This window comes from Poeciliopsis prolifica, unplaced genomic scaffold (genome assembly GCF_027474105.1).
Source record: "Poeciliopsis prolifica strain line A6 unplaced genomic scaffold, Auburn_PproV2 SCAFFOLD021, whole genome shotgun sequence".
In the NCBI taxonomy this organism is placed as follows: domain Eukaryota; kingdom Metazoa; phylum Chordata; class Actinopteri; order Cyprinodontiformes; family Poeciliidae; genus Poeciliopsis; species Poeciliopsis prolifica.
In genome coordinates, this window is record NW_026562396.1 from 6377202 (window position 1) to 6398733 (window position 21532).

Genomic DNA, 21532 nt, shown 5'->3' on the forward strand with positions numbered 1-21532 from the left:
GAGATGCTGAAAGATTCATACCAACGGGTTTAGTCAGAGAATAATAGGATCCTTTGAGGTGAGACTTTGTTTGTGTCACACTCTAGTTAATGCGGCTGTTTTTCAACATGTGCAAGATTTAGCAGCTGAATACATTTACTTAAAAATATGAGTTGATGTTTTGTTCTCATGGTGGTACGCATCATCGAAAAATGTCAGTAACACATTAAACATACAGTAGGCTTCAGGTCCGGATGAGACCAACTGTGATAATGAGCAACACAGATTAATGAGGAACAGGAACAGCCTTCTTTTTCTATAGAGGGTAAATACTCTTTAACTTTAATAGAGCAAAGCACAACAGTCCTCAAAAAAGCATTTAAAAAATACAAAAATCTTCACAAAAAAATAAAAAACTTAACATTTTCTCCACACAAGTGTTTGTTTTTCATAACCTAAAAATACCATGAGAAAGCCGGTGCACAGCAGGTTTTGGGGATTACCTGAATACTGGTAGGTTTTACCTGTGCTTCAGAAATAATCGGTCGCATCATAAAACACCGGTTGCTCCTATGTTTAAAATTTGAACGTTCGGTTCACTCGCTCTCCTTTATGTATAAGGTGTAGTAGGACCAGGGCTCTGGAACATAAAACAGTCCGGGGTACTTGGTGCGTAGCACCGGGTCGTCCCACAGATAGGCCACCCACAGGGACACGAGCAGCAGAGTGATGCTGAAGCTATAAAAAAGAAAGGAGCCGTTGCTATCTGGGGCGACGCCTTTACACTGCTGGACAATCCTCACTATGAACATGGCGAGGAATGTAAGGAGGAACAGTCCAGTTATCTGAGCCTCGGTGACCAAGTACCTTTGGGATGAAAAAGAGACAAACAGCAGGAGTTATTTTTGTTTGAGCCTTTCAAATGGCTGCATTTAATGAGTTAAATCTCATTTGTTTTTCCATAGGCTATGCAGCAGCTAATAATTACAGGTACAATTATTTAACCAAGACAGATTTGGTGAGCATGCACTCAAGAAAAAGGGAGTTTAAATTGGATCCACTGTAAGGCAAAAGAATTGGACATTAAACAAAAAAAAAGTAAAATGATTTTACCCCAATTAAAACTTAAAAAATGTTTTCCCTAGCTGAGGAAAAATGTTGGGGTATCATTTTTTTAACAACCGAGAGTCGCTGATGAGTATGAAGGAGTATTAGGACCAAACTAAGAAAAGAAAAAATTACCAGAATAAAGTTTAAATGAAAAATAAGAAAATAAAAATTTGTATTAAGCAAATAATACAAGAATAAAGTTGTACGACAATAAAGTCATTATATTACTGTATTCTCATAATATGACTTTATTTTCATATCATTACAACTTTATTGTTGTATTATTTACTTAATCTCATTTCTATTTTCTTATTTTTCATTTGTTAGACCAGGAGCAAAGTGCAAAGTTAAAATCATCTCTTCCATCACACATAATGGACAAGCATTGAATCCCCTACTCCAGCGGCTCGCTCCCTGGCTTTCATTCATCATTCTATGACGAATCTTTCTTTGCATAAAAAGGAGAATTACTGTGCAAAGCACAATTTATGATAAGGTTAGTGCTATTCCAGTAGTCCTGGCCTTCATATCACTCCTCCCTGGAAGACGTTAGTATCGCCTGCGTGTTTTCCCATCGACAGCAAAGGTCTCATCTCCCACAAAAGCTAAACCTCTACAGTGTTTTTTTAGTGTTCTTGCAATCTACTTTGAGGTTGCAGGTTTTGCTTTGACAGCAAGACCTGGGCATGTTGGCTGTTGCTACTTTTTAATTAATATAGTTTGAAAGTTTCTTGATAAAAAGTTGTTGTTCCTGATAGTGCTCCAACAGGATAAGAAATCTTTTCACTCTCATCAGCAAAGTGCACCAGCTACATCGTCCTATCTAAGCTGCAGAGCCCCACCATCGTTTAGTCAGCGTTTGGTGTCCACAAACGCACCATTTGTTTATCCTGCAAAGTCACATTCACCGAGTGCAGTTTGGCAGCAGCATCTCCGGGTGTCGTCATTATGTGGCCCAGATGTGAGCCACTGTGACAGAAACTGTAAACATGTTTGTCAAGGCCACTTTGGCAGATGTATGTTTCTCTGTTCATGCAGTCATGACTCTTGGCAAGAGATGAAGTACGTTATAGAGAGCGAGGAGCACCAGATGTAAAAGCCGAGGGGCTGTTAGCCCATTTCTGCTTTACAAGACTGTCCCAAATTATTCAGAAAACATCAAATGGTAAAGCGATTTGATGTGTTACGCACATATACATGTGCGTAAATATTCACATGCATATGTGTGCTTGTTTGCTGCCGTAATTCTTTGATACTCTGTGTTGGTGTTTGCACTGTTTACGTCACTGCAGTAGGCGGCCTTAAAAAATGTAGAAACAGTCGAGCTATTTCTAATTTCATTAGTGCTGTTTATTATTTGGATTCATCTCACAACAGAGGAAAAACAAAACAGATGTCATTAGTGGACTCTGTCATAAAGAGAAATCATGAGATGCCGGTATTGTTGGTGCTTTTTATGCAACATTTTGAATGTCCTGCTAGAACCTTTGCCCTTTTGTGATGTAACCGTCTTCTTTTTGTGATGTAACCGTCTTCTTTTTGCTTCAAGCTGTTTTCAGCTCATCAGCATCAAGCACACACAAGGCATCATTTCCAACAACTCCACACATTTTTTTTTTTTTGAAAACTGCCTGCAAGCTTGGCTGCAGAAAATTATTCAACCTGCATAAGTCAAAGAAATGCAAAGAGTTGCAAACAGAATTGCGTCTGTCTCCATAAACATTTCCCGTTTGTGCGTTTTCCTGGGGAAGTATCCTCTTTCAAGTATGTTGGAAGTGTGTCTAAGTGCGGTCTTTCTTGCAGATTCTTTAACGAGAGAAACTTAATTTCATTAGAAGGCTAACTGAGGTACCAGCTCATTCCATTAAGAGAATATTGAAAAAGTAAATATCTTGATTCTTCCACAGAGTAACACATTTCAAGCGTTTTTTAAAGAATATGGCCGAAACATAAATAAAAATGCAAAATTTAGTCCCTCTAAAAATGAAAATATTACACAACCTCAATCTTATGCTAAGGTTATGCTATTGCCCATCCGGAGGAGAGCAAGCCTAAAAATACTGTCCAGACATGTTAATTGAAAGTTGTGTGGAAGGAAAAAAAAAAGCGAGAATATGTCCCCAAGCAAAGCACATTCAGACGTTTTGGGAAGATTCAAAAGTTGCATACTGCAGCTTTAGGAGCCACAAGAGAGAAATGTATCTAAGTAATGGGCTGCTAGTGTCATATTTCTTGTGTTATGACACCCCTGGACCAGAAACGTTTTATGGTCTAACGAGAAAAAGAATTGCCCGTTTGCTCAGAGGTCCAAAGTACACTTGTCAGACCAAAGCAAAATTCATATTTCATTTGTAAATCAAACCTCCACACTCTGCAGGAAGAGTGAAGGGGCACATAATCCAAGCTGCTTGAAATCCAGTGTGAGGTTTCCAAAGTCAGTTTTGCCTTTGGGGCCATGTATGCCACAGAGTTTCATCAAGTTTATTGTCAGCAGTGACCTTTTTCAGAAAAATTTAGAACATTTCAAGCTTCCTACTGCTGAGTCATCTCACAGAGAGGCTGATTTTATTTTTAAGCCAGACTTGATACCTGTCGACTCTTAGGGACAATTTGACTAACTAGCCAGCAAACTGGCCTGACCTTCACCTGAGAGAACCTATGGGGAATTGTCGAGGGGAAAATGAAGGACAGCAGACTTGATGTTGACGAGCCGTAGGTTGCAATAGAGAAGCTACCTGGGATTCCTGAACACCTCAGCAGAACCACAGACTTGTAACTCTATACCACACAACAAGGTCAGAATTTTCAGACAATCCCGGTTTAACTTTTTCATTGGTCCTATGGTCTGTCGTTAGCTGTAAGCCATAACCATCACAATTAACGTAATGAAAAGCTTGAAATATGTCAGTCGGCCTGTGATGAATCAACCTGATATGAGTCTCACTTTAAGTTGAACTGATGACACACATTTAGTTTCTCTAGTTCATGTGGCTAATGAATCAATCTAAAAACAATCAGTTTTTAATTTATGTAACATTGTAGATTAATTTTATACATTTAAAATGATATTCATGGTGAATAATTTAGAAAGCTATCACAAAAATAACTGACCAATAGTAGAGAGAGCTGGGTCCCAGTAACAGCCAACCAGAGAGAGGCATTTTCTCTTGAGCTTCAGAGGAGCAGGCACTGAAGTAGATCAGCACAATGATGAAGAATGGAATATACCTGGGGAAAAAAAGCAGACTCCGTCATAAACTATAGTTAATATCTTCTCTTATTCACATAAATTCACGCAATGAACCCATCAAACCACTACATTGATCTGTCAAGGCTACAGCACAATTAAGGCAAAATAAAAAGCATTTACCAAAACCAGACTGAGTGAAGATGAACATTTCCCTTCATTAAATTCAATTATTTTTTTAATCAGCATTGAGTAAAACTTTTAAATACTTTGCTCAAAAGAAAAACTTTCACAAGTAATGTCTAAACTCAATCAGCAGCAACATTCCTGAGCTGTAAATTAAACGGCAGGAAGAGCAGAGCTACACGACTCTAATTGCCGAAAATAGGCTTAAAAACAAATGACAATATTTTTGAAGCAGAACTTGTCCAGTCTTCATAAACTGATGTCACATTAAAAATAAACAGAAATATACTACCTTTTAGTATATTTAATGTTTCTAAATTAATACTTTATATATAATATCAGATTAGTTGGTATAAACTGATATAATAAAAGTAATCAGAAATGAACTTTTTTTTGTCTTGAATGAATGTTTCTAAATTATTAGGCCCGAGCAGCTAAGCGCTGCGAAGGCCTATTGTTTCTGTACTGTTTCTTATTATTAGGCCCGAGCAGCTAAGCGCTGCGAAGGCCTATTGTTTTCCTACTGTTTCTTATTATTATTCTGCCCCCCTAAAGAGGGGCCTTTTTGGGGGCTTTATCATTTTCAAAAACTCACCAAACTTGGCGGACGCGTAAAGGGAGTTTCAAAATTTTGTATTTTAAGGTCATCGCAAAAATCCCATAAGAAATGGCTCAATAGCGCCACCTACAAATTTTCAAAGGACCCTTTGCTATTCACTTACTTTATCCTAGAGACATGAAATTTGGTACACTTGTAGAGCTCCCCAAGATGCTCAAAATTTACAATTAATGTCATAGTGCAAGTATCACAGGAAGTCGGCCATTTTTGGATTGAAGGTCCAATTTTGAGGCCATTTTTGCCGTTTACAGCCTTCGTATTTGTTCGAACTCCTCCTAGGGATTTCGATTGATCGGCTTCAAACTCGGTCAGTCTGCTCATAAGGCATGTCTCATCTAAAGTTATCAAAACGGTGAGTTTTTGAGTATGCTGAAGGGGGGTTAGCAGGGTCAAAGTTCACCTACTCGCCATAAAAACATAAAACTGCTATATCTCCTACACAGAAATTCACAGAGGCACCAAAGTTTCTGTGATTTATCATCATCGGGTGTCCTACAATACCTAATGGTCGAATGATGACATCACTTAGGCCACGCCCCCTGAGAACAGGAAGTGTAATGTTTTACTGTGAACTGTCGCTATCTGACCCCTTTGACCTCATCAACATGAAACTGTGCCAAGACACAGAAGACATGTTGGTGTATTGAGGATTCCAACCCCGACCAGCTTCGATGGAGCAGGTGGGCGTGGCGGCGTGGCGAAGTGACCTGTAACGCCATCGCCATACGTTTGGCTCTCAATTCCACATTTTCAGGCCCAGCTGCTCCACTCACAAGGATGGATCTTCATCCACTCCCGACAGGAATCCATCACAATATTTGGTGGGCGTGGCCTAATTTCTTTATAGCGCCCCTAGAAAATTTTAAATGATCAGCCCCAAGCCATGCTTTAACCTACAATTACGAAACTTTGTACACATTTGTATCATGTCAGGACTTAAAAGAAAGTCTCTTGGAGCCATGGTCTAAACCCCACAGGAAGTCGGCCATTTTGGATTGAAATTCAGATTTTGACCCCATTTTTGCCGTTTACAGCCTTCCTATTTGATCCAACTCCTCCTAGGGATTTCGATTGATCGGCTTCAAACTCGGTCAGTCTGCTCATGAGGCATGTCCCATCTAAAGTTATCAAAACGGTGAGTTTTTGAGTATGCTGAAGGGGGGTTAGCAGGGGTCAAAGTTCACCTACTCGCCGTAAAAAAATAAACTGCTATATCTCCTACACAGAAACTCACAGAGGCACCAGAGTTTCTGTGATTCATCATCATCGGGTGTCCTACAATACCCTATGGTCGAATGATGACATCACTTAGGCCACGCCCCCTGAGAAAAGGAAGTGTCATGTTTTACTCTGAACGGTCGCTATCTCACCCCTTTGACCTCATCAACATGAAACTGTGCCCAGACACAGAAGACATGTTGGTGTATTGAGGATTCCAACCCCGACCAGCTTCGATGGAGCAGCTGGGCGTGGCGGCGTGGCGAAGTGACCCGTAACGCCATAGCCATACGTTTGGCTCTCAATTCCACATTTTGGGCGCAGCTGCTCCAAACTCACAAGGATGGATCTTCATCCACTCCCCGACAGGAATCCATCACAATATTTGGTGGGCGTGGCCTAATTTCTCTATAGCGCCCCCTAGAAAATTTTAAATGATCAGCCCCAAGCCATGCTTTAACCTACAATTACGAAACTTTGTACACATGTGTACCATGTCAGGACTTACAAAAAAGTCTCTTGGAGCCATGGTCTAAACCCCAGAGGAAGTCGGCCATTTTAGATTGAAGTTCAGATTTTGATCCATTTTTGGCGTTTATAAACCATTTCAGTAATTCGCCACTTGGGGTCAGTATTGCTCCACAAATGAAACAGCAGATAAACAGGATGAAGAACAATATCAGTTTTTCGCCAGTAGGTGTCAGTGTTCCTCCACCAATGACAAACAGATCCACGGGCGGATGGGCGTGAAAACTTTGTGAGAGCGTTGCCATGAAATTTCTAAAAGGATAGAAATGTCTCAGATAATTTTTGTTGAATTAAATCATGCAGTAAATGTAGCGTTTTCTTACTTCTTACAAACCATTTCAGTAATTCGCCACTCTGAGTAAGTATTACTCCAACAATGAAATAGAGTGCTTTAGAAACACAGCTGAAAATGATGAAAAATGACGAACTGTAGTACTTCGCCATGTGCATATGATCGGCTGTAAATGACACGTGGATCATCCGACTGACACCAAATTGGATACGTATGACCTTTGTTGACCTCTAAAGAGAACAACAGCATTGAAAGATATTTTGACTCCACTGCGCGTCCTACATTAATCCGCCAGCTATATTTCCTCGCTAAACCAATGAATCTGCACCACATTTTTTGCATCGTCAAGGAGCGCCTCCGAACGCATCAGTGCGTACCGCCTGGTGGACGGGCGCGGAAACTGCGCAACAACTTCTGTGTTAGCACGTGGGCAGCGTTGATGGAAACTGAGCAACAGCTTCCGCGGTGTGGGCGGAGGCGCTAAAAACTGCGTGAGAGCTTCTGTGGTGGCTGACGTGAGGCGACGGTTGCTAGTACCCCGCGGTGGCAATAGGCCGGAGCGGCGCTTGGCTGCGAGGGCCGTTCGAGGCTGCTTGCAGCTTTAATTATTATTATTATTATTCTTCCACCCAAATGAATTGGCTTTTTGAGGGCTTTATCATATTCAAAAACTCACCAAACTTGGCGGACGCGTAAAGGGAGTTTCAAAATTTTGTATTTTAAGGTCATTGCAAATATCCCATAAGAAATGGCTCAATAGCGCCACCTAGAAATTTTCAAAGGACCCTTTGCTATTCACTTACTTTATCCTAGAGACATGAAATTTGGTACACTTGTAGAGCTCCCCAAGATGCTCAAAATTTACAATTAATGTCATAGTGCAAGTATCACAGGAAGTCGGCCATTTTGGATTGAAGGTCCAATTTTGAGGCCATTTTTGTTTACAGCCTCCGTATTTGATCGAACTCCTCCTAGGGATTTCCATTGATCGCCTTCAAACTCGGTCAGTCTGTTCATAAGGCATGTCCCATCTAAAGTTATCAAAACGGTGAGTTTTTGAGTATGCTGAAGGGGGGTTAGCAGGGGTCAAAGTTCACCTACTCGCCATAAAAACATAAACTACTATATTACTACACAGAAACTCACAGAGGCACCAAAGTTTCTATGATTGATCAACATTGGGTGTCCTACAATACCCTATGGTCGAATCATGACATCACTTTGGCCACGCCCCCTGAGAACAGGAAGTGTAATGTTTTACTGTGAACTTTCACTATCTGACCCCTTTGACCTCATCAACATGAAACTGTGCCCAGACACAGAAGACATGTTGGTGTGTTGAGGATTCCAACCCCGACCAGCTTCGATGGAGCAGGTGGGCGTGGCGGCGTGGCAAAGTGACCTGTAACGCCATCGCCATACGTTTTGCTCTCAATTCCACAGTTTCTGTTCCAGCTGCTCCAACCTCACAAGGATGGATCTTCATCCACTCCCCGACAGGAATCCATCACAATATTTGGTGGGCGTGGCCTAATTTCTCTATAGCGCCCCCTAGAAAACTTTAAATGATCAGCCCCAAGCCATGCTTTAACCTACAATTACGAAACGTTTACACATGTGTACCTTGTCAGGACTTACAAAAAAGTCTCTTGGAGCCATGGTCTAAACCCCACAGGAAGTCGGCCATTTTAGATTGAAGTTCAGATTTTTACCCCATTTTTGCCGTTTACAGCCTCCGTATTTGATCGAACTCCTCCTAGGGATTTCGATTGATCGGCTTCAAACTCGGTCAGTCTGTTCATAAGGCATGTCCCATCTAAAGTTATCAAAACGGTGAGTTTTTGAGAATGCTGAAGGAGGGTTAGCAGGGGTCAAAGTTCACCTACTCGCCATAAAAACATAAACTGCTATATTTCCTACACAGAAACTCACAGAGGCACCAAAGTTACTGTGATTGATCATCATCGGGTGTCCTACAATACCTTATGGTCGAATGATGACATCACTTAGGCCACGCCCCCTGAGAAAAGGAAGTGTCATGTTTTACTTTGAATGGTCGCTATCTGACCCCTTTGACCTCATCAACATGAAACTGTGCCCAGACACAGAAGCCATGCTGGTGTGTTGAGGATTCTAATCCGACCAGCTACGATGGAGCAGGTGGGCGTGGCGGCGTGGCGAAGTGTACTGTAACGCCATCGCCATACGTTTGGCTCTCAATTCCACATTTTTGGGCGCAGCTGCTCCAACCCACAAGGATGGATCTTCATCCACTCCCCGACAGGAATCCATCACAATATTTGTGGGGTGTGGCCCAATTTCTCTATAGCGCCCCCTAGAAAATTTAAAATGATCAGCCCCAAGCCATGCTTTAACCTACAATTACGAAACTTTGTACACATGTGTACCATGTCAGGACTTACAAAAAAGTCTCTTGGAGCCATGGTCTAAACCCCAGAGGAAGTCGGCCATTTTAGATTGAAGTTCAGATTTTGATCCCATTTTTGCCGTTTATAAACCATTTCAGTAATTCGCCACTTGGGGTCAGTATTGCTCCACAAATGAAACAGCAGATAATCAGGATGAAGAACAATATCAGTATTTCGCCAGTAGGTGTCAGTGTTCCTCCACCGATGATAAACAGATCCACGGGCGGAGGGCGTGAAAACTTTGTGAGTGTGTTGCCATGACATTTCTAAAAGGATAGAAATGTCTCAGATAATTTTTGTTGAATTAAAATGCAGTAAATGTAGCGTTTTCTTACTTCTTACAAACCATTTCAGTAATTCGCCACTCTGAGTAAGTATTACTCCAACAATGAATAGAGTGCTTTAGAAACACAGCTGAAAATGATGAAAAATGACGAACTGTAGTACTTCGCTATGTGCATATGATCGGCTGTAAATGTCACGTGGATCATCCGACTGACGCCAAATTGGATACGTATGACCTTTGTTGACCTCTAAAGAGAACAACAGCATTGAAATATATTTTGACTCCACTGCGCGTCCTACATTAATCCGCCAGCTATATTTCCTCGCTAAAGCAATGAATCTATACCACATTTTTTTGCATCGTCAAGGATAGCCGCCGAACGCATAGATGCGTACCGCCTGGTGGACGGGCGCGGAAACTGCGCAACAACTTCTGTCTTAGCACGTGCGCAGCTTTGATGAAAACTGAGCAACAGCTTCCGCGGTGCGGGCGCAGGAGCTGAAAACTGCGTGAGAGCTTCTGTGGTGGCTGACGTGAGGCGGCGGTTCCTCGTACCCCGCGGTGGCAATAGGCCGGAGCGGCGCTTGGCTGCGAGGGCCGTTCGAGGCTGCTTGCAGCTTTAATTACTTTTGCAACTTTAGGAATTAAATTTATGCTAACTACTCTGAAGCACAGGTAAAACACAGATTCATGCTGATCACTGCTCTCTGAAACATCAAGGTCAGACATCTCTCCTGCTGAGAGGAAATTATGCAGCTCTTACAACAGTCATAAACCTGCCAAAACGACTCCCATCTATTCAAACATAAGAAAAAGGATATTATATTCACACACCTTGGTTCACTTCATGGAAAGCAACCAAAGGCTTGTTCTTTTATATTTATGTTTTCCAATTACTTCTCTTTAAAGATAAGTATATATTCAATGCTAATAGACCCTCCAATTGTGAATGTGTTAAAGCCAAGGAGAAGGACTTCTAATAAATTTAAGATGATAGTTCTCAGAGTTTTTCTTCTTTTTTGTTCCCATCTTTGAAAAGTGTGACCTAACGTCAGGTAACTAATGAAATACTAAAGGTCAACTTGAGGAGATATTCACGGTCAGTGTCATTAGTCCTGCTAATTCATTTATTATATAAAAAAGTGAATTTACATCCCACTCAGCATTTTCAACGATGACAGTCTGGCTTGTAATTAGCTAAGTGAAAGAAGGCTGAGTCAGTCTGCAGTTAAGATACCGCGTTGGAAATGAAATAAAAGGATTATTATCTACAAGGACAAAAGGCTTGCTTTTCAACGCTCATTTTCCAATTTTTATTTATGTTATGTTTCAGGCGTACCATGAGAAAGAAGCTGGTGGGCTGCATGTGTCAAGGCGGTTTTGCTCTGAAAAGCAAACCTGTGTGATGGACCAAACAGATATGGCGAAGAGAAGCAGAGCACAGGCCGAGTCCCTGATCCCCCATCCTGAGGCCAGAATCCCTTCACCTTCATAGCTAGGCTACCAGCCCACAGCAGCAGAGGGAACATAAAGTCCTGTGGTGTTTTTGAGTAATGTGCTGCATGGTGGGTGTACATCTCGATCAATGGGCTGGAATTTAGTACTTTATTTTGTCCTACAACCTCATCAAGTTACTTTGATTTCTATTTTTATTTATGCTTTTCTTTATTTCATATTACTTTCAAAATATGAGCTGATAAGGAAACTGTACCTCCATGCTTCAACAAGGGGGTTGAGTTAAGCTTTGACAGCAGCAGTACTTGTAAGTAAAAAGTTGGTAAAACTTTATTTATGTAGCACTCTTCACAGACAACATACAACATGTAGGAAAAGCACATCAAACCTGAATCACATCTTATTTCACTGCATAACGGGACTCAGATGTAAGTTTGGAGCATTGTTAAGTTTTAACTTTCAGATCTGCTTCGACTATAAAAATAAATTCAACTTATTTAAAAAAAAATTTCCACCTATTTGACAAAAACTGTATTGGTCTCTCCTAAACTTGAGTGGACCTTGTGGACTGGCACTCTTTTTTTTTTTTTTTGGCTGAATTTCACCCACACAGAACTGGACACACCCGCAGAGATTATGACTGAATTTTGATGACGCATAAAAAAAATATGCCTTTGATAATAAATTCCTCCCTTTAATTTCTCCTCAGAACTAGGGCAAATGTAAATGCCAGTGCCTACTTTGAGCTCAGCCAGCAGCCTCTGGAAATAACCTAGTATGTAAGTAATGGTGGCAGATCACAATGGCTTCTGCGATGTTTGATCATGAGCTAAAAGACAGCGAAATTGTTTAAAACATTCTCAGAGTCTGGACTCCTGCTTATTTATAAACCAAATTTATCATTTTAAATACTTTTAAACAGTAATGCGTAACTAAATTATGACTCGCTGCTTTCAAACTTAGCCAGCGCCATTTCATTGCATCTATAAATCATGTCTGTAATTATCCCAAACACGTACCACATTAAGTGTCCCAGGTGTTCATCGTAATAATACAGCAGCTCAAATGAATCGATCTGTAAAGGAAGGACAAAAACATTGGATCAGAGATGGGAACTCCTTCCAAAACCCGCAAGTACGTTCAGCCAACTGTGTGTTTCAGCTTTATGCAACATTGCCACCTACTGATGCTGCACGCTTTATTTCAGAAACACCCTTAGAGACACTGCAGAAACATATTAACAAAAAATAAAGTGTGGAGAATGATAACAGAAGCACACACTTTCAAATGCAGCACAGGGGATTAATTAGGAGGACGTCACGAATCGCAGTTGGCCTTTTATGTTGTGATTTTTCCCAAACTAAACCCATGGGGGTACAAACAAACCATCAAGCATTTAGGCAAACTATAAAATAATACACATATTGCAGCAGTTTTGTTTTTTTATAATTTGCCTCTGATTTGTTTTTCTGAATTATCCAGCTTTTTAGTGACACTTAGATGTTAAAGATTGTCAAGAAATGCAACCTAAGTAAATAAAAAATATTCTGCAATCTGATATTTACTTCTAAAAGAGGGGAAAGGGGTCACAACCTCATGTAGAGACAAGCTGGATTCTGTTGTTCGCAACCAGCTATGTACAAAAATATCCTTTTATCCCCCCCTAACCTTTGGGTGGCCGAATAGCCATTTTATCTATGGTTTCTGCTGACATAATTAGCTATAATTCCTAAAAACATGCAATTATAAAGGTCCTAATGCTTTGATGCATTCTTGCTATTCAGTAATGATGTGCTGCTGTACACTCAGTGACAGCATATTTGGGGAAAATCAGGTCTAGTGTCTAGTGAAACAAACAAAAACAGTTGTGAAAGTTTCCAGATACACTTGGATCGCCTCCATTTAAATGAAGGCTATTAAACATTTAGTTTTATGCAATCTGCCGTACCAACAGTAAGTGAAATACTGGCCTCTGGGTTTGTCTGACTAAAGTTGATGTCTCTACAGAAACTGAAGTTTGTTTATTTATCAAAAAGCTTCTTCATGGAAGTCCCTTCAGTTTTTTCGCAATTTCACCATTTTGGAAATTCATGCAAAATTAACATACACCTGCATTTTTTTACGAGAATTGTGTGTTTGTTGCAAATTTTCTGCAAAAACTGTAAAATAAACATTAGGTGGAAGTGACTGGTAACTCCTGTCTTCTACTATGATGCCTCAGCCTTGCCTGATGTGACGTACATGATTCATATGACAGTAATTGTCACATTTCAATTACTGTCATATGCAAGCGCAAACATAGCAAAAGCAGTACCAAAAAATATTGGATTCTGACTGCATTAAAATCAGATAATCATAAAATCCAGGATTGACCGTAATGAGTCAGAAGAAAGCAGTTTCAGTTTTTATTTTTATTTTGTCAGAAGAACACTGAGAAAAGTCATTTATGATCTAAATCATTTTTATCTCTGTGTTTTACCTGCTCTGAGGATCTTTGGTCACTCTTGGTTTTTTAAGTTCATTTCATTTCAACCTAGATTTCCTCCACTAAATTAAAAATGTTCCTTCTCCTGCGCTGTTCACACACAAGGAGACGTGACTCAATAAAATTATGGCTCCTGGCGCTGCCCTGTTATTTCCAAGAATCTGTCACCACTGGGATTGAAAAACCTAACAAGAAGGAGGCGTTATTATCAATCAAGCAGCTTGTTAGTGAGTTTGTGGCAGTGTGTGCTTCAGTGCCAGCTTTCATTTCTGATTGTTGTCAGAGCAGCAGCGATGCTCTGAAGCCCAACAATCAAAAAACATTCTAAAACAGGAGTCCTGAATTAACTCGCAGGTCACAGACTCTGATTGATAGAAGTAATTGCATATCAAACTCATCATCTCCTGCTGTCAGGTGGCTGTGACGGGCTGAGGGGAAACAAGCTCTTTCCTTCTGCAGCACAAACCTGCATGAATCATAATTGATCTCTAGATGCGCAGCGTGTTGGCTGACAGAGATGAACAAGCTTGTTTCATAATAAAGTCGCAGAAGGGGTGCAAACAATCTTTGGGAAAACAATAACATTGAACTGAGAGAAAAACCAGAGTCACTTTCCAATTCTATACGAGGCGTGGATACCACACCTGATGGGTAAAACTCATAAATCATCGCAATTTCAATGCCAGTGTGAATTTGATGGAGCGTGCGGGCGCCTTACCAGGGAAGCCGGTTTGAGGTCTTTGATGATTGGGTTTTCTCTGACTGACAGGTGCAGCTGGTAGCCGCTCAGGATGAGCCGGTGGTTGATGGAGTCTCCCACCAGGTGGATGCTGGCCCCCATGACAAACGTGATGATGCAGAGGTGGACGGCTGTGCGGGAAACTGGCCTGGGAGCGCGCTCAATCAGCTGCAGGGAGCAGAACCACCCACTTGTTTTATTTAATACCGGCTGTGTCAGGGAAAATAAAAAGTTCTTTTGGAGCTCCTATGTGGATGGTAAGACTTCTGTGGCTTCCTTTCAGACAACTTTATGGTAATGTGATGTATTTTCCCCTTGACTTTTTTACTGAACCCAGCCCTCCTATTTTCCTGCTAAGCTCCACTGGCTTTTGTTCTTACTGTCAGCCGTCTGGTTCTTCCTTTGTTTCAAGCAACCCTCTGCCGTAAATGTAATGAATAATACATAGCGAGGAGGTTGTTGTTAGTTTAATAACGCCGTCTCACAAGAAAACCTCCTGCCCAAAAGTAAAAACAAGTCCAAAGCAAGCTTGATTGCAGGTGCCCTTCATTGTTTTCTATTCTATTCTCTTTGTTCTCCTGTTCTTTGTTTATGTTACTGAGTAATTAAAACTCCATCTGCCTTCATATTTTTAGACAAGTCACTTTTTTCTTTTTTGACTCTGTTCCAAGTGTCAGGGTTTGCAGAATAACAGCGATACAAAAGCAATTTCCTAATTAGCAGCAGTGATTTTTGTTCTAAAACACAGACGGGGAGGATGCTTATAGCTCTTTGAGGCAGATAATAAAGTCCAGTCACACAGAAAGCTCTCAGCTCTGATATTTTTATAGAACAAAAAAATTATGTTGTATTCCACATAAAAGAACAGAGGACACTGTAAAATTAGGGTAGGAAGAAAAAGACTTCACAGTTTTACAAATTTATCCATTTTGGTTCCGTTTCATCTCACTACACAAAATAAGGGCCATATGGATATTTGATATTTAGTTTATTGCATCTTAGGTTACATTTAAGTCAGTTACTCTATGTGTGCTTTGTGGTATAAAATACAATTTCTAAATGTCGGAAAATGCAGTACTCATCGCCCTCTTTCAATAGAGGGCGATGTAACTGGCAAGGACAAACACAACCACGTTAACGCAACAGCCTTGATGCTGTAATAACCTTGTTGACATTAATTAAACTCTCTAATATACCTCTGGCTTCAATTCATACTAATAATTCTCAAAATATGTCAATAACTCCTCTAAAAATAGTCTATTTTTCACCAATTATTATTTTTAGCCATTCCCAAAACAACTGATAAATGCAAAACATACTGATCTGAAGTCTCTGCCATCAGGTACATTAACAAAAATAAACTGCATGTTATGAGTTCAGGACATCTCCACACTTCATAAAATAAAAATATTTTATGTTAGTGTTTATCTCTATGTTAGAATGTACTTATTTTAATCTAAGCATCTCACAAAAATATCCATGCAGTTATTTATTAAACTCACATATTTTATTTTTAAAAAATAAATAAATGGGGGGGAAAAAAGACGAAGAAGGCAAAGCAAACATAAAGTAAAGGTAAAGCAAACATAAAGTTGGGGTCGGAAACTATCTCAGCAGAGCTGGCAATGCAGTCCTCTGCTGCGCCTGCAGAGCAAAGATAAACCAGAGAAGCAGCAAATCCAGACACAAATTTCTGGTCTCACCTTAAGTGAGTCTCAAAGCAGATTGCATACCACCAGAAGAGATGTTTTTGGGGGTTTTTTGCTATTGATTGTAGCCCTGTATTTCTACATTACTTACTAATACCAACATTCAGTAGTCATTCTTGTCTAGGCATTATGTTGATTTAAAGGTTATTGTTTATTTTTTAGGGATGTATGATGCAGCAATTGGTAGCAGTTGTTGCTTTCCAGCAGGAAAGTTAAATCACAGTCTAGAGTCCTTTTGGATGGATTTTACATGTTTTTCCAGTGCATGTGTGAGTTCTCTCTGGATACTCTACCTTATTCCCACAGTCCTATTAACTTATGAGTCTTTCTAGATTGCCCATAGAGGTGAGTGTGTGCAAAGTTGTTCTTTGTGTGTGTGTGTTGCCCTCTGACCGACTCGCAACCTGTCTAGGGTGCACTCCGCCTCTTACCTAATGAGCAACACTGCATGGACAAGCTGTTCATGTTTGTGTCCAACTAAAACTAACACCCATCCACCTAGAATATGGATGGATATTAGTTTTCACTTGCAGTCAGTTTTCACTTCCTGCAACTGGGTTTCTGCAGCTTTCACCAACTGAAATATAAGACTTTATAACACCATCATGAATGGAATTTGTAATATCTAAGAAAATTTTAGATACATTAATTTAAAGGCTTTTTAAGGTTGTGCAGATACCCTGTATAATAAAATTATTGACGAAAAGAAAAGTCTTTTTGGAATTTCTTTTTGTAAGTTGCAAGCAACTTACAAAAGACGCATAGATAAAACAAAAAAATGACAAAATTATCAGAGTTAAGCTTTAATTTGTAAAGCTGAAAAACATCGACAAAGATTATTCTGAATCCACCCTGGAGACAGATTAGAATTTCTTTATGAATGTTAAGTTAAACCTGCAAAAGCTGATTTATCATCATCAAAGAGCCATATGGCTAAGATTTACCTTGAGCAGCAGGAAAGGTGTGACGACATTATAGATCATGTGGAAATAATCTCCAACACTTGGCTTGTTCAGAGGAAACCACTCCAAAGGAAAGACAATCTAGCATACGAAACATGTGGAAACATTTTGCTTTTTATTCATCCCTAAACTTTGGATGCATGTCCAACCATGTCAATTACAAAGTAGGAGTTTAAACATCTACATACCATGGCGATGGGTCTTCCAAAGTCAAGTATCCAGTTCTGTAGAGTCAGACAGAGCCAAAGGTCAAAGTGAAAAAGTTGCCTTTCCCTCTTTGGGGTATCTTCTTTGCAAACATCAGCAGGGCTGTGAAAACACATTCGCAATAACAATAAGTCATTCTAATAATAACCACGGAAATTTCACATTCCGATGACATTCTGGATTACATTATACTGCTGCATGTACGACTGCAATAATTCAGATTAAGCGGCTGCCCTGATAGGTTTTTGCTGCTCTCTGGTTGTATGTGCAGTGCATAGTTAAGCAGCAGCATGAAGACTGGAGGAACATAACTTCATAAACACAAAAAAAGTACAGCAAAAAGTTTAATGATAACATTTTAATTAATGACCTCATATCAATCACTCTACCAGTGCTGTTCCTGCAGGCTTTAAGTACAACAGTGCTTCTTCAGCTGTGGATTTGCTGACTGATGCAATTTGCCATGTTTATCGTGAACAGCTGTGCAATTTCCTGAGGAGCCGTGGGAGAAAAAAAGCCTTAGGTTTCTGTCTATCCAAATACAGAGCTGAGCCAAAATGGGTGAGTGCAGACAAATGCACTATTGGCCAATCAATCCCGTCTGCCAAGGACTTGAGCAATGTAAAACAATCACAGGCTCCTTGTCAACGCCAACAAAACTGAACTAGATCACCAATACAATGCCATAAAATACCATGTCTTCTATTTTTGTCACACAATTTAAATAAAATGTGTCACAGTAATTTTAAAAACTCCTTTAAGTAATGATTTTATTATTAAAAAGGAAAAAAGGGGCACATAATTCCTGTAGTCCAATAAAAAAGGTAACTACCTCAAGGCATGTGTAATGAACAATAAATCAGTTAATTGGATGCTAAATTAAAATAAGTTCAAAAATTTTCATTTTTATGATTTAATGCTTTTCTCTTTTCTCTTTCTACCAAAAACTGGATCACAAAGGTCTTCAGTCTGGCGCTTTGGTCTCAACTTTGACTGAAAATTATGTTAACAGATACAGACACTTCATAATTAATTTTATTTATGTTGGATATTAAAATCTCTTCCAGTTCCAGTGTTAAATGTTCATTAAAATTTAAAGTCTATTGATCGTTGAGAATGTGTTCTTGCGTAACAATGCCATCACCATTATACTACTTGAAAAGAGTCAAGAAAAAAAATATAATTCATTGCAATAACTTCTGGGACAATTTATCATCCAGAAAACGTGTTATTGTGACAGGCTTAATCGCCTTCTTTATTAAATCTCAAATTCACTATCATTGAACTTTTTTTTTTTTAATTCGAATGAAATTTCACCAGGCACAGTCAGGCCTAACTACCAACATGACCTTTCAAAACACATTTGAGTAGCACTAGTCTGACAACATGAACTAAGATGAAACATCTCAACAAGCAGCAAATAAACTCCCAATCTAAAACAAAATGATCCAGAACAGAAAAAAAAAGTTATCAACACCTAGAAAAGCTTTACATTCAGACTCAAATCTGATGCTATAACACAACCATAAGCAGGCCATCTATACTAGAAAATGTCTGATTCAAATCAATTCTGCAAAGAAAAATGGGCCAAAATGCCTTCATGGTGCTATAAAAACTCCCAGTTATCCAAAAACAATTTGTTGTTGCTGCCAAAGGTGAAAAATACTTTTCACATAGAGGTAGCTTTATCTAATTTTGTTTTTGTTTTTTGTAAAAAACTAACATAATCAGATATTTGAAAACTGCATTGTATATTCACGTAGTCAACAGCAACGCCACTTTCTGATCTGCCGTAGAAACGCAGATGGCAATAATGAAATTCTGGTGATGCTGCACTTCGCTCACAGAATCCTGTCAGATCTCTGAAGTCTAAAATACATCTCGTTTTAAGATGTATTTTAGTTAAGTGTGTGTGTGTGTATGTGTCTGTGTGCGTGTATGTGTGTGTGTGATGTCTGCACCCTTGATCAAAGAATCAAATCTGAAGTGATTCAAATGAATTGCTTTGGAGCTTAACAGCAGTTCTACATGGAGCAGACTGGAGGTTATAGCTGAAGCTTGGTCAGTTAAAAAAAGCAAAATAACAGTAAAGTCCCTTGATTCGTGATGTTGTTTGGGAGGTTTTTGAATGAGGGTGACAAAGCATTTGAAGGCAAAAAAAAAATCAACTGGATCATTTCAGAAGTATTTGCACATGGATATTCTAGTTTCCGAGGTGCATTTGACTGTACCATGCCATAAAACACGAAGTAGATGAGCAATCAAGATTCAAAACCCAGACTCGCGCGACTAAACATCGCACCGGTGAGGAAACTATTAACGGTGTAACACAACTCAACACAACACCACGAACTTTCAGTTGAACTGTGTACTACAGCTTTATGTGTCTCAAAAGTCAGGAAATTTCGGTGAAACAAACCACAACACCACAGACGGTCCAAACCTGTCTAAGTCGTTGCCTCGACGCTTTCGTAAATTCTCCATTGCCAGTGCCGTCTACTCTGTCCGTCTTTAGGTACTGAATCAGAAAACAAACCAGTGTCCAAACGGCAACAGCTTAACGGGTCTTGAATTCATTGAAACTGATGGCCGAAGTCTCACTTCCTTGTTTTCCTCTTGGCTCCGCCCCTTAGCTACAGCCTCCAATCAGAATGAAGAACACGACAGAAGTGGCGAAATAAAATGACGAAAGCAGCCAATGAGCAGGCGAAACAAAAGAAACTTCATGTAAATCGCAGAAGTGTATTGAATTAATAAATGGGTATTATACAGATAAAGTGATACCAATAACAGAACTCCTCTGGCTCCCACTTCTGATAGTACGGAGCCGTCCTAAATAAGCTCAGTTTCACAAAATGGGAGGATTTAAGAACAAAGATTCCACTGTAAAGGTATGAAATTCTCAAAATAAATGTTGTTAAAATGTAAAGAAAAGCAGAAACTTATTATTATTATTATTATTGTTGTTGTTGTTGTTGTTGTTGTTATTATTATTATTACTTGTATATATTTTTAATTATCTTTTGAGAGATGTCTCAAAAAGTTAAGAAACTTCTTCCTTGTAAATTCTTATCTCCACTACAAGTGGAAACAAAAACAAAAGAGCAAATTTTTTAGGAAGAAGATGGTGAACAGAAGCATATTAGAGGTACATTATTTATTTATTTATTCATTCATTCATTCATTCATTTATTTGTGGCAATTGTGTTCTTTATTTATTCACAGCTGGACAAAGAGAATAGGAGAAACCAGGAACCGAGCTCGAGAGAACCGCATTGAGCAGCATTGTCCCTGCAAACAGTGAGTCTCACCATGTGGCAACTCTATGAGAGAGAATTTAACAAAATTCAGTTTATTCACTTGCTGGAGGCTGTGTTTTCCTTCAAGATCTCACAAGAACTAAAATATTCTTGGCAGAAAAAAAGCCCCTCAAGGCTGCTTTTAAGCATCTGAAAGAGCAGAGAAAAGTTGGTGTTTAAAGCGCTTTTCTTTGACATTAATAAATTGCGTTATTACAGCCTCATTGTCATTAACCCTGAATTTGGACTTGGGTTTAACAATCGCGAAATCATCATTTGTGAAGTAAAGTGTCATTTTATGTTGTGTGAAGTCATAGTGAAGGCTTTTTCAGGAACCTTTGAACCTTTCAAAAATGTCAGTTTACTAAAAAAACCAGCAGTTTTTGAACATTTCAAATAGCAGTTTTTTCTATTTGATGTTTTATTTTCTTTTGAGTATAACTTTTCGCCCTTACAGATAAGCTAAGGTGGACACAATGTTGGCTTCATTTTGACCTAACGTGGGCTGTTTTGTGATTTTGGTAGCAGATAAACATGTTGTTTGAATAGACCTGCAGTTTATTCTCTAATTAGCAGATGAGATCTGTCTGCGTGTGGGTGGGTAATGGCAATTTAAACAGTTTTTTTTAGTATTATTATTATTTCTGGGTTGCTGTTACTAAGTGAAATTTGAAGGAATTCATTTAAAAGATTTCTACTTACAGCTATGTTCATTTTAATTGGACCAAATATTTATAGAATCAATTCCACCTGGCCTCAAACATTCACCTAAACTGAAACAAAGGCAAAGATATGTCTTTGTGTAGAGAGACGTTACGCCGCATTTTAATTATTCATAGTTC

At 39.3% G+C, this 21532-nt stretch overlaps 1 protein-coding gene across 1 annotated transcript; it reads right to left on the reverse strand.

Annotated features, from left to right (window-relative positions):
* Window positions 1–287: 287 nt before the first annotated feature.
* Window positions 288–19987, reverse strand: cln6a (CLN6 transmembrane ER protein a). Its single transcript, XM_055045034.1, has 7 exons — window positions 19835–19987; window positions 17373–17493; window positions 17167–17265; window positions 14493–14681; window positions 12309–12364; window positions 4201–4317; window positions 288–846 (listed from the first exon to the last, which is right to left on the reverse strand). Exons 1-7 carry the CDS (start codon window positions 19873–19875, stop codon window positions 576–578), a joined length of 894 nt encoding a protein of 297 aa, XP_054901009.1. The 5' UTR covers window positions 19876–19987; the 3' UTR covers window positions 288–575.
* Window positions 19988–21532: the final 1545 nt, after the last annotated feature.